The following is a 19258-nucleotide window of genomic DNA, read 5'->3' on the forward strand; positions in this document are numbered from 1 at the left end:
AGAAAAAAGTCTGGAAAACCTCCAAAAGCATGGAGGTTAAAGAACACCCTACTAACGAATGAGTGGGTCAACCAGGCAATTCGAGAAGAAATTAAAAAATATATGGAAACAAACGAAAATGAAAATACAACAATCCAAACGCTTTGGGACGCAGTGAAGGCAGTCCTGAGAGGAAAATACATTGCAATCCAGGCTTATCTCAAGAAACAAGAAAAATCCCAAATACAAAATCTAACAGCACACCTAAAGGAAATAGAAGCAGAACAGCAAAGGCAGCCTAAACCCAGCAGAAGAAGAGAAATAATAAAGATCAGAGCAGAAATAAACAATATAGAATCTAAAAAAACTGTAGAGCAGATCAACGAAACCAAGAGTTGGTTTTTTGAAAAAATAAACAAAATTGACAAACCTCTAGCCAGGCTTCTCAAAAAGAAAAGGGAGATGACCCAAATAGATAAAATCATGAATGAAAATGGAATGATTACAACCAATCCCTCAGAGATACAAACAATTATCAGGGAATACTATGAAAAATTATATGCCAACAAATTGGACAACCTGGAAGAAATGGACAAATTCCTGAACACCCACACTCTTCCAAAACTCAATCAGGAGGAAATAGAAAGCTTGAACAGACCCATCACCAGCGAAGAAATTGAATCGGTTATCAAAAATCTCCCAACAAATAAGAGTCCAGGACCAGATGGCTTCCCAGGGGAGTTCTACCAGACGTTTAAAGCAGAGATAATACCTATCCTTCTCAAGCTATTCCAAGAAATAGAAAGGGAAGGAAAACTTCCAGACTCATTCTATGAAGCCAGTATTACTTTGATTCCTAAACCAGACAGAGACCCAGTAAAAAAAGAGAACTACAGGCCAATATCCCTGATGAATATGGATGCCAAAATTCTCAATAAGATACTAGCAAATCGAATTCAACGGCATATAAAAAGAATTGTTCACCATGATCAAGTGGGATTCATTCCTGGGATGCAGGGCTGGTTCAACATTCGCAAATCAATCAACGTGATACACCACATTAACAAAAAAAAAGAGAAAAACCATATGATCCTGTCAATCGATGCAGAAAAGGCCTTTGACAAAATCCAGCACCCTTTCTTAATAAAAACCCTTGAGACAGTCGGGATAGAAGGAACATCCTTAAAGATCATAAAAGCCATTTATGAAAAGCCCACAGCTAACATCATCCTCAACGGGGAAACTGAGAGCTTTTTCCCTGAGATCAGGAACACGACAGGGATGCCCACTCTCACCGCTGTTGTTTAACATAGTGCTGGAAGTTCTAGCATCAGCAATCAGACAACAAAAGGAAATCAAAGGCATCAAAATTGGCAAAGATGAAGTCAAGCTTTCGCTTTTTGCAGATGACATGATATTATACATGGAAATCCGATAGACTCCACCAAAAGTCTGCTAGAACTGATACATGAATTCAGCAAAGTTGCAGGATACAAAATCAATGTACAGAAATCAGTTTCATTCTTATACACTAACAATGAAGCAACAGAAAGACAAATAAAGAAACTGATCCCATTCACAATTGCACCAAGAAGCATAAAATACCTAGGAATAAATCTAACCAAAGATGTAAAGGATCTGTATGCTGAAAACTATAGAAAGCTTATGAAGGTAATTGAAGAAGATTTAAAGAAATGGAAAGACATTCCCTGCTCATGGATTGGAAGAATAAATATTGTCAAAATGTCAATACTACCCAAAGCTATCTACACATTCAATGCAATCCCAATCAAAATTGCACCAGCATTCTTCTCGAAACTAGAACAAGCAATCCTAAAATTCATATGGAACCACAAAAGGCCCCGAATAGCCAAAGTAATTTTGAAGAAGACCAAAGCAGGAGGCATCACAATCCCAGACTTTAGCCTCTACTACAAAGCTGTCATCATCAAGACAGCATGGTATTGGCACAAAAACAGACACATAGACCAATGGAATAGAATAGAAACCCCAGAACTAGACCCACAAACGTATGGCCAACTCATCTTTGACAAAGCAGGAAAGAACATCCAATGGAAAAAAGACAGTCTCTTTAACAAATGGTGCTGGGAGAACTGGACAGCAACATGCAGAAGGTTGAAACTAGACCACTTTCTCACACCATTCACAAAAATAAACTCAAAATGGATCAAGGACCTGAATGTGAGACAGGAAACCATCAAAACCTTAGAGGAGAAAGCAGGAAAAGACCTCTCTGACCTCAGCCGTAGCAATCTCTTACTCGACACATCCCCAAAGGCAAGGGAATTAAAAGCAAAAGTGAATTACTGGGACCTTATGAAGATAAAAAGCTTCTGCACAGCAAAGGAAACAACCAACAAAACTAAAAGGCAACCAACGGAATGGGAAAAAATATTTGCAAATGACATATCAGACAAAGGGCTAGTATCCAAAATCTATAAAGAGCTCACCAAACTCCACACCCGAAAAGCAAATAACCCAGTGAAGAAATGGGCAGAAAACATGAATAGACACTTCTCTAAAGAAGACATCCGGATGGCCAACAGGCACATGAAAAGATGTTCAGCGTCGCTCCTTATCAGGGAAATACAAATCAAAACCAAACTCAGGTATCACCTCACGCCAGTCAGAGTGGCCAAAATGAACAAATCAGGAGACTCTAGATGCTGGAGAGGATGTGGAGAAACGGGAACCCTCTTGCACTGTTGGTGGGAATGCAAATTGGTGCAGCCGCTCTGGAAAGCAGTGTGGAGGTTCCTCAGAAAATTAAAAATAGACCTACCCTATGACCCAGCAATAGCACTGCTAGGAATTTATCCAAGGAACACAGGAGTACTGATGCATAGGGGCACTTGTACCCCAATGTTTATAGCAGCACTCTCAATAATAGCCAAATTATGGAAAGAGCCTAAATGTCCATCAACTGATGAATGGATAAAGAAATTGTGGTTTATATACACTATGGAATACTACGTGGCAATGAGAAAAAATGAAATATGGCCTTTTGTAGCAACGTGGATGGAACTGGAGAGTGTGATGCTAAGTGAAATAAGCCATACAGAGAAAGACAGATACCATATGGTTTCACTCTTATGTGGATCCTGAGAAACTTAACAGGAACCCATGGGGGAGGGGAGGGAAAAAAAAAAAAAAAAAGAGGTTAGAGTGAGAGAGAGCCAAAGCATAAGAGACTGTTGAGAACTGAGAGCAAACTGAGGGTTGATGGGGGGTGGGAGGGAGTAGAGGGTGGGTGATGGGTACTGAGGAGGGCACCTTTTGGGATGAGCACTGGGTGTTGTATGGAAACCAATTTGACAATAAATTTCATAAAAAAAAAAATAAAAGAGAAAAAAAAAAGAAAAGCTTTGTAAAACAAAGAGGGAAACAAGAACATAATTCTGGAATAGCTGGATAATTCACATTTCTGATGCCTAAGAAGAGAGTCCACTGTACTTTCCAATTCTAATTAAAGTTACTATCAAATTGAGTAAAACAGTTTTTACCAGCAGATGTAGTAAATGTTTTTGTTGAGACACAATTGTAAATATTATACAGATATTTTAGACATTCATGCTTTCAGGTAGAATTTAGTTTTCAACTGTTTTTGATTATGTGTAACTCTGTTTCTATAAACACTTATTAGAAGAACTCATTCTTTTTATGGTGAGAAAAGGGAACTCAAGCGTTGAAAATTCAAATAAACAGTGAGAAAAAGTGTTCTGATGGTAAGTTAAATGATTTCATGTGTTCATGCATTGCTTGAGGAAGAAGAAAGAAGCAGATAGACAAATATTAATTTAAGTTTTCTTAAAATATAGAGCAATAATTAAAAATTTCTTATAGGAAAGATTTATTGTAAGGTTTGGATGGTGCAAGCATGCTTAAATCCATATCCTTCAATGTCTGCAAAAATTCTGAAAGAGATATATTTTTATATTTTTTATTTTAAAATTATTTTTAAATTATTATTTTTTAATGTTTATTTTTGAGAGAGAGAGAGCACAAGCAGGGGAGGGGCAGAGAGACAGGGAGACACAGCATCTAAAGCAGGCTTCAGGCTCTGAGCTGTCATCACAGAGCCTGATGCAGGGCTCGAACCCACAAATTGTGAGATCATGACCTGAACTGAAGTCGGATGCCACCCAGGTGCCCCTATATTTTTCATTTTTAAAAGAATGAAAGCATATGAACACTGGAAAACATTTTGGGGTACCATCATTGTACCAGAAATTTTGAGAACTACCTGAGAGAAAGAAAGCATATGGTTTAATTTCCAAAAAAAACAAACAAAAGAGACGACATTGGATCATAGGAAACCAAAGGCATACCTGACTCTTTCTAAGAGAGCCTCAGATAAGCTCCAGACTCAGCATTAGCAAATTAAAAGAACATAATGGGCTGTGTAACAATCATCAGGGTAGTTCATTCAAGATGCTTTGTGGTGAAAATATTGAGATTTACAGAAATGGCAAAAGTTACTTCTAGTAACTTTCAAATTTAGTCCAAAATGGATATTATCAATGCTTATGCACTGGGAGAAATAACTTTTTAGAATTTCTTAGGGGTGCCTGGGTGGCTCAGTCTGTTAAACATCCGACTGCTGACTTTGGCTCGGGTCATGATCTCAAGGTTGGTCCAGCCCCATGTCAGGCTCTGTGCTGACAGCAGGAAGCCTATTTGGGATTCTCTGTCTCCCTCTCTCTCTGACCCACCCCCACTCACGCTCATGTGTGTGCATTATCTCCCTCTCTCTCTCTCTCTCTCAAAGGAAAAAAAAAATTGCTTAGAATTTTATTTAGCATCTGTTTGGTGTGCAAAGGGAAAGTTCTTCAATGATTAAAACTAAATATTGGCATTGTTAAATGTTATTCGCATTCATGTGACATCAAATCACTCATCCTCAGAAAATTTTCAGGGCATGTAAATGTAAAAAGATAGTCGAACCACGTAAGGTCAAAATAGGATAAATGGAGAACAAAAGCTGAAGGAAAGGAAGTTGAATATTGTAGTGGGTGGAGAAATGTAACAGTGATAATATTGTGTTAGTCATAAGATTCCATTTAAAGTTCAAGTCATGAATTTCTTAATGATTAAGATTTATTTGAGAAGCATTTGTTGACTAAGTTCTTGAAGGACTGCTTTACCTGTTCGTTCCTTAGGGAGTAAATAAAAGGATTTAGCATTGGGGCAACAGAAGTATTGAGCACTGCTATACCCTTGGTCAAAGCCACTCCTTCTTTTGCTGAAGTTTTGATGTACATGAAAATGCAACTTCCATAAGAAATGGAAACTACAATCATGTGTGAGGAACAAGTGGAAAAGGCCTTTTTCCTTTGCTCAGGCAAGGGGATTCTCAGAATTGTTTTAAGGATGAATACATAGGAAAGAATCACTAATATTAAGGTCACCATGAGTGTGAATACTGCTAGGAAGAATCCCAGGAGCTCTAGGAATGCTGTGTCCGTGCAGGAGATCAACAGCATAGGAGAAGAGTCACAGGTGAAATGGTCAATGATGTTGGAGTCACAGAAATCCAGTTGAAGTCCCATCATGACAGGTGGAAAGATAATGAGAAATCCAGCCAGCCAAGAGCTAATTACAAGCTGGTTGCAAATTCTGCTGTTCATTATTGTTGTGTAATGCAATGGCTTACAGATAGCTATATACCGATCATAAGACATAGCAGTCAGAAGAAAAAATTCTGTCGAGCCAAGGAGTATAAAGAAAAACACCTGGACCATGCAAGAATTATAGGAAATAGTCATATCCTGTGTTATAATGCTGGCCAGAAATCTAGGAATGCAAACTGTCGTGAATGCGATTTCTAGAAAAGAGAAATTCCTAAGGAAGAAATACATCGGAGTTTTAAGGTGAGGATCTATCAGAGTGAGGGTGATAATTGTCAGGTTTCCAGTTATACTCAGTATATATGTGAAAAATAGAAATAGAAAAATCAAAACATTTAGCTTTGGGTCATTTGTTAATCCAAGAAGAATGAACTCTTTTACAGATGTTTGATTTTTCATTTCTCATTGCTGACTTCTCCCAGGTCTATAAATGCAAACAAGAAACAATGATTTGTGTGAGTCCAGTATTATTTTTTATCACTTCTGTGTGATAGTTAAGAAATATATAAGATATGTAACAGACCAATAAATTAGCTACCAAATTGTACTGAATTCTGAAAATCTGTATGAGCCAGGACAAATAAACTTATACCTAGTATCTTCTTTGTAGATCACTAGCCATTTAAAATTGACTGAGTCACTTGACATCTGTATATGAAAATATACTTAAATGTGTTTTGTTTTCTTTTAAAAATCTTATAAGTGTATATGAAAACTATAAAAAATATTATTTTATTTCTATTAAAATATTTTACCAATGACTACATGTTCTAATAATTTTTCTCAAAATAAAACAATTGAAGTTTCCTTTTTTAAATAGTTTCTACAAGTTTTTCAAGATGTTTCATGTCAGTCCCGCCTATACAGAGAATTACCAACTTAAAAGAATCAGGGCTATAAAATAAAAAATTTATATAATCCTAAGCAAAGTAAGAACTAAACATTTCCCTTTCTGAATTAAATAATAAGCTATTACTTTTTAGAAGACAAACTTGAGTGATTTAAGTTATAAATTGATTGGAAAATGGAAAAAAATGAGGTAAGAAATGAAAAATATACTTACAGTTATATAATCCCACGTGGTAAAAATGTAACTGCTCAAATACAAATGTTCTGTTGCCTTACTTTACTTTAAAAAAAAAATTTTTTTTTTTAACATTTATTTATTTTTGAGACAGAGACAGAGCATGAACGGGGGAGGGTCAGAGAGAGGGGAGACACAAAATCTGAAACAGGCTCCAGGCTCTGAGCTGTCAGCACAGAATCCGACGCGGGGCTCAAACTCACGGACCGTGAGATCATGACCTGAGCCGAAGTCGGCTGCTTAACCAACTGAGCCACCCAGGTGCCCCTGTTGCCTTACTTTAATTGAGGGTCAGTGTTGGAAGCTTTACTTTTGGAGCATTTTATAGACTTCACAATTTGTTTCTGCCTTTAATTTTATGATGCAAGAACATATTTCTGTACCATGTAGGTGGAATTTGGCAGGATGATCCTGGTCACATAGAGTGAGATGGAACGTACTGAAGAATAAATTCAGGACAAAGTAAAGTCAGGGAGGCCCTGATAGAAAGTTGACACAGTCCCAGTTGCAGGTAGAAGGTGCAAGTATTCAAGAGGTTCTATAACAGGTGATCCAGAAAATAGTTGGTGACACACATGGTGGAACTAGCTCTATGGTTAGTCCCACGTAGTCAATCCATGTTAAGTCTGGAAGACCGAGACTCAAATGGTATTGCAAAAAATTTTCATTGGGTAGCAGTGTCTCTGGCACTAACTCATTGTTTAGGAGTAGAACTAGAGAGGTGGAGAAGGGAGAGCCAGCAGCAAAACAGACCCCTGCTCTAAGTTTCTGCCTGGTTACACAGCAGAACTAGAGACTAAACTTTCCTGGAATGTGGGTAAGACTCTCAAAATAAAGAAAAAGTAGTTACAGTGAAATAGGGGTGACAAAGTTGTCCATTTTGCTCGTTAATTAATTAGAGCTCTTTGTTCATAAGAAGGAAAGGCTCAAACCATGAGTGAAAGTCAAGGTATAACAGCTATAGGAAAGAGGTGAACTGCTTGGGAATGGATAAAAATTTGTGAGACAGAAAATCCTTGAAACTTAAGAAACTATCTTAAATTGCACAATCCAAGACCACACATTAAAATCCCTTGTTTTCCAAAATTTCCATAAAAACAATATCCTTCCTAACCCTAGACCCTAGGAAGACCTACTAATAAAACATTTACCTGACTCACAGTAACTTTTATAAAATAAACATGAGTTCATTTTTGTAAACTTTTTATTACCTTCCTGTGGTTTTCTAACCATTGTTACTAAAACAAACAGGTATCTTTTTTTCTAAAAATAGTCACAAGGGATCACTTTGGTATGCTGGTGAAATGTAATTTCAAAAATTAATCATCTTTCTTGATGTTCAAAAAAAGTAGTCACAGGGGATTCAAAAAAAGTAGTCATAGGGGATTCTTGTAGGAAAATGATTAAAATGTCTCTGGAGAGAGATGTTCCTGATGAATGTACCCTAAAGTTTAGTTGAATAATTTTGATTAGGTATCCTTGGGAAATGATTAAAAAAAAAAAAAAAAAACACATTCCATTTCAGAGGGGTATATAAGTGCAAAGAATAGCAGTGAGGAAAAAGCAGTCTTAGAATTCTTTAGGATTTCCTATTGTCAATGTTATTTTGACCTTAGATAAATGCCTGTTGAGGTACTATAATCCAATTACATAATTACATGTAAACTTGTGAAGAAACAGAAAACAGCAAGAATAAAAGGCTACAAGTGTATAAAATGTGCTATTCAAATATTTTGTTAATAAAAGTATATTGAGAATAAACAAACTATTGGGACTACACCAAAATAAAGAGCTTTTGCACAGTGAAGGAAACCATCAACAAAATGAAAAGGCAACCTCCTGAATGGTAGAAGGTATTTGCAAATGATAAATCTAATAAGAGGTAATATCCACAATATATAAAGAAATTATACAAAGTCAACAACTACAAAAGAACAAGGAATCAATAAAAAATGAGCAGGGGATCTGAGTAGGCATTTTTCCAAAGAAGACATAGAGATGGCCAAAGACACATGAAAAGGTGCTCAACATCATTAATCATCAGGGAAATGTAAATCAAAACCACAATGAGGTATCACCTTACAACTATCAGAATGGCTAGAATCAAAAAGGCAAGAAATAACAAGTGTTGGTGAGAATGTGGAAGAGAAAGGGAACCGTTATGCACTGTTGGTGGGAATGTAAAATTGTTGCAGCCATTGTGGAAAACAACATGGAAGTCCATCAAAAATTTAAAAATAAAAATACCGTATGATCCAGTAATCTTCAGAAAGATATATGCACCTCTATACTTATTGCAGCATTATTTACATTCACCAAGATGTGGAAGTAACCCAGTGTCCTTTGATAGGTAAATGGATAAAAAAAGATGTGGCATATATATAATGGAATACTGCTCAGCCATATGAAAGAATGAGATCTTGCCATCTGCAACAACATGGATGGACTTACAGGTTATTATGCTAAGTGAAATAAGTCAGAGAAAGACAAATAATGTATTTTACTTATATGTGGAATCTAAAAAAAAATGAACAAACAACAACAAAAAAATAGACTCTTAAATGCAGAGAAAAAACTGGTGCTAGAGGGGAGGTGATTGGGGGAATGAGTGAAGTAGGTAAAGGGGATTAAGAGGTACAAACTTCCAGTTATATAAGTCAAATAGGTGAAAAATACAGCATATGGAATATAGTCAACATTATTGTGATAATATTATCCAGTATAGTACTTACTTTGGTGAACAATGGGTAATGTATAGAATTTTTGAATCACTATGTTGTACACCTGAAACTAATATAACATCGAATGTTACTTCTGCTTCAATAAAAAAAATAAACTAATTCTTTGTCATGGAGAATAAAAAAAATAGCATAATAACTAAACAGAAAGCTATGAAATCCTCATGCTTTAGAAGGCTCAATATTTTTAAGGTGTCAATATTTAGCAAATGTATTGATAGATTCAACAACATTCCAGTCAAGATATCATCAGGGTTTTTTTGGATACATTTTTTATTTAAGACAGTTTTAGAATTATGGAAAAATTGTAAAGATAGAACAGAGAATTACTACATATCCCTGACACAGTTTCTCCTATTATTAACACGTTAATATGGTATAGTCATTACAATTAGTGAACTGATAAGTTATTAATACATTATTGGGTTAACACATTATTATTAGCTAAAGAACATAATTTATTTAGATTTCCTTGATTTTTACCTAATATATTGTTTCTATTCCTGGATCTCTTTGAGGATAGTACAGTACTATAATCATCCTTAGGCTTCTTTTGGCTGTGACAATCTCTCAGAATTTTGATGATCTTGAGAGTTTTGAGAACTCTGATCAAGTATTTTGATCAACTGGGATTTATATGATGTTACTCTTGGATTAAATTAGGGTCATGTGTTTTGGGGAAGACCACTGAGTTAAATTTACCATTTTCATCACATCCATGTCATGAGTTGGTACAATCAATGTGATTTATCACTGCTGGTGTGAACTTTGATCACCTTAGGTACTGATAGATACTTCACTGTTAAGGATGCTATCCCACCTACCTCCACTTTCCACACTGTACTCTGTAGTATTTGCAGTCCACGCTGCATGGTTGGGTATTACACTCTGCCTAGAAGATGGAGTAAATTATTTGGGATTCCTTTACATGGAAAATTTGTGTATTCTTTTTCATTTATTAATTTATTCAATTATTTATATCAGTATGGACTCATGGAAATGTTTTGTACTTTGAATTATATTCATTACTAATTTATGTTGTTGCTAAATTTTTCTAGCTTTGGCCATTGGGGGCCTTTCAAGTTGGCTACTCTTTCATTTGACATCCATCCATCATAGTTGTTTTTAAAAAATCGCTTACTTATTTTCTGGTACTGTAAGATGCTTCAGGATCATCTCGTATATTCCTTACCACAGCCCTGTAATCAAACATTTCTGCAGTACCCAGTTTCTTTTATTGGCAAAGAGTATTAGAAACCAAGATCTGGGCTCTAGGTGTGTTGATTGCTACCATAGTGTCATTGTTTCTTGACTAAGAGGAGAGAACCAGGAAATACATGTGATCCTAATAACCTGTGTATAAATACATATGTATAAATATTACTATATGTAACTTTCCTTCCCTTCTTCTCTGTAACCTCCTATTCCAAAAGTGAGAATTCTGACTCTACCACCCACCATCCAATTACTTATTGTTCAAGTTTTATAGTAGGTCTATGATCCATTTTGAGTTAATTTTGTGAAAGGTCTGTGTCTAGATTTATTTAAAAAAATTTTTTTTAATGTTTTTATTTCTTTTTGAGACATAGAGAGAGCATGAGCAGGAGAGGGGCAGAGAGAGAGGGAGACACAGAATCCGAAGCAGGCTCCAGGCTCTGAGCTGTCAGCACAGAGCCTGACACGGGGCTCAAACTCATGGACTGTGAGATCATGACCTGAGCTGAAGTCAGACGCTTAACCGACTGAGCCACCCAGGTGCCCCTAGGTTTATTTTTTTTTTATATGGATGTCTAATTCTACCAGTACCATTTGTGGAAAAGATTAACCTTTCTCAATTAAATTGCCTTTGTTCCTTTGTCAAAAATCAACTGACTGCATGTGTGTTATTTCTGGAATCTCTATTCTGTTTCATTGATCTTTACATATATTCTTTTGTCAATACCATGCTGTCTTCGTTAATTTTGATCTTTATGGATATTCTTTTGACAATACCTTGCTGTCCTCATTAATTTATTTTTATAGTGAGTGTACTGTATTTTACTTTTAATTATTTTTTCTTCAGTGTCCCTCTTTGTGTAGAATAGGGTTTCTGATCTATATAATTTTCCTTTGATGGAAGAACTTTTGAAAAACTTCTTTCAGGTCAGGCCTGCTGATAGTGAATTCATTCAGTTCGTGTTTGTCTGACAAAGTCTTTATTTCTCCTTAACTTTTGAAGTATAATTTAACTGTGTATAGTTAGTGCTTTTTCTCTTTAAACACTTTAAATATTTCTCTCCATTCTCTGCTTGCTTGCATATTTTCTGATTAAAAATGTGTTGTAATTTCACTCTTGTTCTTCTCTAGGTATACTGTATTTTTCTCTGGATTATTTCAAGATTTTCTTTCTATTTTCTGCATTTGAATATAATATGAGTAGTTAAAAAAATTTTTTTTTTATTTGTCCTGCTTGGTGTTCTATTAATTTTCTTTTATCTGTGTAGTTGCTTCTGTCATTAATTTGGAAAGTTCTATTTACAGCCACTATTTCATCAAATATTTCTTTTTTCTCACTTTTCTCTTTCTGGTATTTCAGTTATGCCTATGTCACAAGTTTTGGGATTGTCCCATATTCTCTGTTAATTTTTTTTTTTTTCTTTTTTCTCTTTGCATTTTGGTTTGGTAACTTTTCATTGAGCTGTCTTCAGAAACCACTGATTCTTTCCTCTGCCTGGTTCAATCCACTCATGTGCCTATCAAAGGCATTCTTCATTTCAGTTACAGTGTTTTAGATTCCTGGTATTTCCTTTGATTCTTATAATTTTCATTTCTTCACTTAATTTTGTTATCTGTCATTATATGTTTTCTACTTTTTCTTTTAGAGCCCTTACCATATTAATCATAGTTATTTTCAATTCCTTGCTAGATATCTTTAACATCTGTGGCATATCCACTCTGATTCTGTAGCTTGCTTTATCCTTTCAGATGGTATGGTGTTTTTGTTTGTTGGTTTTTGTTTGTTTCCTTTGCTATGTATTGTAAACTTTTTTTGTCATTGAAATGTAAACTGATGTAAATAGGCCATTAGTATGAAGATTTAGTATAATCTTGCTAGGATAATTTTGCTTCGATGTGTTTACTCTTTGCTGTTGCTGAAGCTGTAGGTTGAAGAAGTTTTCATATCTTTTAGTGTCTTTGCTTTTGTCTCCCCCCTCTTGACTTCAGGCTTCTTTCCAGGAATGAGAAGAGCTCTGCAGCTGTAATCCACTGTTACTGTATTGTATATTGTGTGATGGTAGTTGTGGCAAAGGGATAGTGTTCTGTAATCTTGTGATTACACCTCAGTATCTTAGGCCTGTGTCTCTAAACTGTGATTTTTCATGACTGTTTCTCCAGTGGTATAATTGTCCCAAATACTCGCCTTTGAGTTGAGACATGAAGTTTAGAGAAGATTGGACTGTGAGTAAGGTGCTTTGCCCAGGTGGGATAAGGATATAGTAAAGTTCCTTGAAAATTTTTGTGATGAGGAATAATTTTGGTGTGTTTTAAAATGGTTAATTCCTGGGGTGCCTGGGTGGCTCAGTGGGTTAAGCCGCCAACTTTGGCTCAGGTCATGACCTCTAGGTCCGTGAGTTTGAGCCCCGCCTCGGGCTCTGTGCTGACAGCTCAGAGCCTGGAGCCTGTTTCTGTGTCTCCCTCTCTCTGACCCTCCCCTGTTCATGCTCTGTCTCTCCCTGTCTCAAAAGTAAATAAAACGTTAACAAATTTTTTTTTAAATGGTTACTTTCTGAGGCACCTGGGTGGCTCAGTCAGTTAAGCATCTGACCTCAGCTCAGGTCGTGCATGATCTTACAGCTCATGAGTTTAAGCCTGGGGTCTGTGCTGACAGCTCAGAGTCTGAAGCCTGCTTCACATTCTGTGTCTCCCTCTCTCTCTCTGCCCCTCCCTTGATCACACTCTATCTCTCAAAAATAAGTAAACATTAAAAAAATAGATCAGTTACATTTCCTTTAGCATGAAGGGATTTTCTTTGTTTTTCCTAAAACAAAAAGTTACCCCTGGAGGTAACTTCCATGTAAGTGTCAGGTCATTCAGAATTCTCTAATTCTAGTCTATACTAGGCCCCTAGCAGTTTGTAAAACTTACCGTTTAAGAATTCCTACCATTTAATGGCTCTAGCAGTTGTGTTCCAGGTAAGCAGATCTTAGCCATGACTCTGAATTTGTTCCTCTCTTCAGTTTGCAGTGTGGCAGTTTATCCTGTGACCTCAGTTCTCTGAATGGTCAAAGACAAGTCATCAATTTCAGTTTGTTTAACATTTTATATTCTAAGAATGGGAACTCCAAGTTCTTTACACGTCAAGCTGAAACTGAAAGTCTTTGTGGTGGTGGTTGTTGAAATTACAAGCCTAATCTAAAATTTCCATTGAAAGCTAAAAAACCTAAAATACTCCAAGTAAGTTTGAAAAAGAAGAACAAAACTGGGAAATATGCAATATTTAAATTTTAATATATCCTTTAAAGACTTAAAGATTTAATGCATGTATTAGAATGTCAGAAATAAAAGAGTACTAGACATGATTTTATTTATATATACTTTTGTGAATTTTTATATCATAAAATTATTAAATCATTATTTCTAACGTGATTATATGATATATATATATTTTAGGTGCCCCAAAGATTCAATGACAACACATTATTTTTCAGCGAATGGTGCTGGAAAAATTGGACTTCCATAAGCAAAATCTGAACCACAGCATATATATTTTATTATACAAAAACCTCAAAACAGATCTACCTAAATATGAAACCTGAAACTTTATTATAATTTCCATCAACTGGTGAATCCATGTATTCATACAAACAAGGAATAAGCTAATGATATATGCAAATCATATATATATATTCATACATAGATGAATCTCAAAAGCATTTTATGAGGTGAAAAAGGAACACTTAAAAGGTACATACTATATGATTCATTTTCTATGACAATACAAAATAAACAAAACCATAGGACAATGGATCAGTGGATTCTTCAAGAGCTGTGAGTAAGATGTAGGGATTGGCTACTAAAGTACATAAGAAAATATTTTGGATATTTTTTCAAAATATATTTATTTCAACTGTGCTTGTGGATACACAACTGCATACATCTGTCAAATTTTATAAAAGCATGCAGCTGAAATTTACTGTTTGTAATTTTTAATTCTCTAAAACCTGACCAAAACCCAGGAAAGAAAAATATAAAGAGTTAATTTTGGTAGTGTGAAAAGCAAAGCAGTGTCAGTACAGTCGACGTGTCTTTTGAAATCTGTATTTTGGAGGACAGAAAAGTTGGGGGGTTCTATGTTAATATGGTGTTTGGTATGTTAGCCTGGGAAGTGGAAGTATGCATGTTTTTTAGGTATCATTTTAAATGAACATCATTAACTTCCTATGTATTTCTCTACATAGGATACATTTGACAATAAATACAAACCAGATGGTAATGTAAGAGTTTAATCTTAAAATCTCAATATTTTCATCATACCCAGATTATTTAATTTTGGATCTGTTTATGTTTATGATAAAAATGTCAAATGTTAAATTAAACTCTGCAATGGGTCATATAGTTTATTTTCAAATTATTTTTAGATCTGTTTGATTAAAAATTATAAAGTTACTGTTTTTCACTTATGAGTGTGAGTACATCTTTTGTATATAGAAAGCTGACTTTCAGACCCAGCGCTTCCATTTGTGAACTTGACATCTGTTGGAATTTAATTCTCCGTGAGTTCCTGTCCTCAAAACCTTTGCAATATTGTATGGTCATGGAAACATAATAATACCATGAGGTTTGTGGTTGGAGGACAGGGAACATGACAGGCAAGGCTGATTTTACTTACGTGAAATACAACAATGATGATAAGATGCCTGTGAGAATGAAATGTGATAATACATATGCAGTGATCAAATAATTGTAGAAACTTTCTGCTTTCATTCAATGCATGAAAATTATTGTGACTGATATCAATGTAGAGTATGGATTAGTACCTCATGCTTTAGCCTAAGGTTTTCTTGGTTATTGCTATCAAACTAAGAATAAAACTTTAAAATGCTGTTGCATGAGTAATACTCTCCCTTATATAGTAATGGAATTGACTACATAATATTGTTCCAAGGCTTATGATGTACTCAGATCATGTAATTTGTATGTGGATTCTAGATGTCACTGATTTTGATGAGTGTACAGAAAGACTCTTTCATTAGGTAAGAGATTAATTCTTTGCTCAATATTTATATAATTGGGAAGGAGCAACATAAGGAAGGAATGGAGCATTCCTGGAGAAAGGCCTTTGTTCCTTGATAGCTCCTTCTCCCTTCCCTTTTTTCCATTAATTTTGAGATGCAGTGTCATTCAGACTATGTCATCCATATTTATTTTTTTAAAATCTTTATTTAAGTTTGAGAGGGGGTGGGGCAGAGAGAGAGGGAAAGAAAGAATCTCAAGCAGCCTCTGCACTGTCAGCACAGAGCCTGACATGGGGCTCAAACTCATGAGATTATGACCTGAGCCAAAAGCAAGAGCCAGAGGCTTAACCAACTGAGCCACCAAAGGCACTCCCCAGGAAAGTTAATTCTTAACTAATGTATAGTTTCTAATAATAATTCTTTTCATGTGGAATTTGCCAAATAGCATGTTTGGTCACATAAAGGGGGAAGAAGACCATGATTTATCTGATATTCTCTGAATGTTGTTATTATTTTTATTTTTTTATTTTTTTTCAACGTTTTTACTTATTTTTGGGACAGAGAGAGACAGAGCATGAACGGGGGAGGGGCAGAGAGAGAGGGAGACACAGAATCGGAAACAGGCTCCAGGCTCCGAGCCATCAGCCCAGAGCCCGACGCGGGGCTCCAACTCCCGGACCGCGAGATCGTGACCTGGCTGAAGTCGGACGCTTAACCGACTGCACCACCCAGGCGCCCCTGAATGTTATTTTAAATGGTAAATAATTTCATTTGTGCATCCAACTCAAACTTTATTTACTGCAAAACTTGATATTCTTTCTGTGCTCTTAGGCTCTTCCTCCTCTGCCTTTTCACCCATTTCTACCTCTCTCCTCGTGAACTTTATTAATGACTTCAGTTTAAGGAGGGATTTAAGATAGAATTCTTAAAAGATTGAATTGAAAAGTTTCCCTTAGCATTGCATGTATTAGAGATAAAAAAAATAGCTGGATATTTATGAAAGCAAATGGATAATATAAAAAGTAGTTCTAGAGAACTGGAAAATATCACACCTCTCCTGAGTTATAAAGTTGCTTCTAAAAAAAGGAATATGTAGTTTGCCTTTTATAGAAAACATAAATGAAATGCCTTAGAAAAATGTTATCACATTTACTGTATTAGTATTTAGAGGAATTTAATTAAGTACAGGCAGCCTGGTTAAGATCAATGCAGAAATGTGGAAGGTACAAAATAACTGATTTCTTCCTTTTCTATTCTAATTATCTATTCATCTAGCTCACTTTTCCTTCTGAGCATTAAAAAAATTTTTTTTAATGTTTATTTATTTTTGAGAGACAGGGAGAGACAGTGCGAGCAGGGGAGGGGCAGAGAGAGAGGGAGACAGAATCTGAAGCAGGCTCCAGGCTCTGAGCTGTCAGCACAGAGCCCTACAAGGGGCTCCAACTCACAAACTGCAAGATAATGATATGAGCCAAAGTCAGACGCTCAACTGAATGAGCCACCCAGGCACCCCTGAGCATTTATAAGACAAAATGAAGGCTTTTCCAAAATTGTCTGATTGTGTGATTCTTTCTTAGATTTTGTGATCTGTAAGTTTTAGTGATTACTTTTTCTTTAGCCAGTCATCACTTGGTATTAAGATCCCAAGAGATTAAATGGCCCATGAATGGTTAATACTTTTTGGAGAGTATTTTGTAATCTCTAGAGTTTGAGGAATGCTTCATGGGAATAGGAGTCAATGAAATTCCAATTTGCAGTGCTATTAAGAAATTTTTATTCTAAGCTCCCACTTTATGTTTAATAGAATCAATAGGATGATAATTCACCAATGAAAATAAATGATTTCTTATGTTGTCAATAACCACAAAACAGTAAAGTGACAGTAACTGTGATTTGATTTTAAAAAAGGTTATGGCACAAGTGTGTTTGTGTGATCATTACATACATGTAATTTCCCTTGTCGTTAAAGGGAAGGCGTTTTAGAAATATTAGTGTGAAAAATAATATGAACTTAATACTTTTGAAAGCCTCTAAAACATAACATATATCTGATACATTTCTCACCAACCATCACATTTGCAATAAACATTTCATTATTTCATAATACTTTACAATAATATTTCACCTTACACTTATGAACAATGTGAATATTAGAATCAACTTTTTCCAGAGAAGTTTCTGTCAATCAAGAGGATCACCTTTCCCTTCCCTCTTATTTTTGTTCCTCTCTTTCTTATGTCTACCTACATACCTATTATATATACCATATGTATAGTATATATTCATTTAGTTAACATTTTCATGTTGTTTGTATACACTCATATATATATATATATATCTAAAATCAGTTTTATAATTTAAATGTTTTTATTTAAATTTAAGTTAAATACAGTGTAATATTGGTTTCAGGAGTAGAATTTAGTGATTTATCACTTACATATAACACTCAATGCTCATCATAAGTGGCCTCCTTAATACCCATCACCCATTTAGCCCATCACACCACCAACCTCCCTCCGTCAACTCTCAGTTTGTTCTCTATTATTAAGAGTCTTTTATGGTTTGCTTCCTTCTCTGTTTTTTTCTTCATCTGTTTTGTTTCTTAAATTCCACATATGAATGAAAGCATATTGTATTTGTCTTTCTCTGACTGACTTATTTCACTTAACATTATACACTCTAGTTCTATCCATGTCATTGCAAATGGCAAGATTTTATTCTTTTTGATGGCAGAGTAGTGTGTATACACACACACACACACATTATATATATATATATATATATATATATATATATATATATATATATATGTATGTATATAGATGCCACATCTTTATCCACTCATCAGTCGATGGACATTGGGCTCTTTCCATAATTTGGCTCTTGTTGATAATGCTGCTATAAATATCAGGGTGCATGTACCCCTTCAAATCAGTGTTTTTGCATCCTTTAGGTAAATACCTAGTAGTACACTTGCTGGGTTGTAGGGTTGTTTTATTTTTAGCTTTTTGAGGAACCTCCATACTATTTTACAGAGTGGCTGCAGTAGTTTACATCTACACCAACAGTGCAAAAGTGTTCCCCTTTCTCCATACCCTCATCAACATCTGTTGTTTCCTGAGTTGTCAATTTTAGCTATTCTGACAAGTGTGATGTGGTATCTCATTGTGGTTTTGGTTTGCATTTCCCTGATGATGAGTGATGTTGAACATCTTTTCATGTGTCTGTTAACCATCTGGATGCTTGGAAAAATGTCTATTCATGTTTTCTGCCCATTTCTTTTATCTTTTATTTTTTTAATGTTTATTTTTGAGAGAGGGAGAGAGAGGCAGACAGAGAGAGTGTGAATAGGGGAGGGGCAGAGAGAGAGAGAGAGAGACAGACAGACAGACAGACGGAATCTGAAGCCGGCTCCAGGCTCTGAGCTGTCAACACAGAGCCTGATTCAGGGCTCAAACCCATGGACCGGACCATGAGATCATGAGCTGAGCTGAAATCAGATGCTTAAACAACTGAGCTACCCAGGCACCCCTTCTACCCATTTCTTAACTGGATTATTTGTTTTTTGGGTATTGAGTTTGATAAGTTCTTGCT

At 35.5% G+C, this 19258-nt stretch overlaps 1 protein-coding gene across 1 annotated transcript; it reads right to left on the reverse strand.

Moving 5' to 3' along the window:
- Positions 1–5090: 5090 nt before the first annotated feature.
- LOC121041107 (olfactory receptor 6C76-like) lies at positions 5091–6026 on the reverse strand. Its single transcript, XM_040491852.1, has one exon. It carries the CDS (start codon positions 6024–6026, stop codon positions 5091–5093), a length of 936 nt encoding a protein of 311 aa, XP_040347786.1.
- Between the last annotated feature and the right edge of the window lie 13232 nt (positions 6027–19258).

This window comes from Herpailurus yagouaroundi, unplaced genomic scaffold, assembly GCF_014898765.1.
Source record: "Herpailurus yagouaroundi ecotype Mexico unplaced genomic scaffold, PumYag 182, whole genome shotgun sequence".
Classification (NCBI taxonomy): domain Eukaryota; kingdom Metazoa; phylum Chordata; class Mammalia; order Carnivora; family Felidae; genus Herpailurus; species Herpailurus yagouaroundi.

Bases quoted from the DNA above. Each gene is read 5' to 3' on its own strand.
- LOC121041107 (XM_040491852.1), bottom strand. From the start codon at position 6,026: ATGAAAAATCAAACATCTGTAAAAGAGTTCATTCTTCTTGGATTAACA.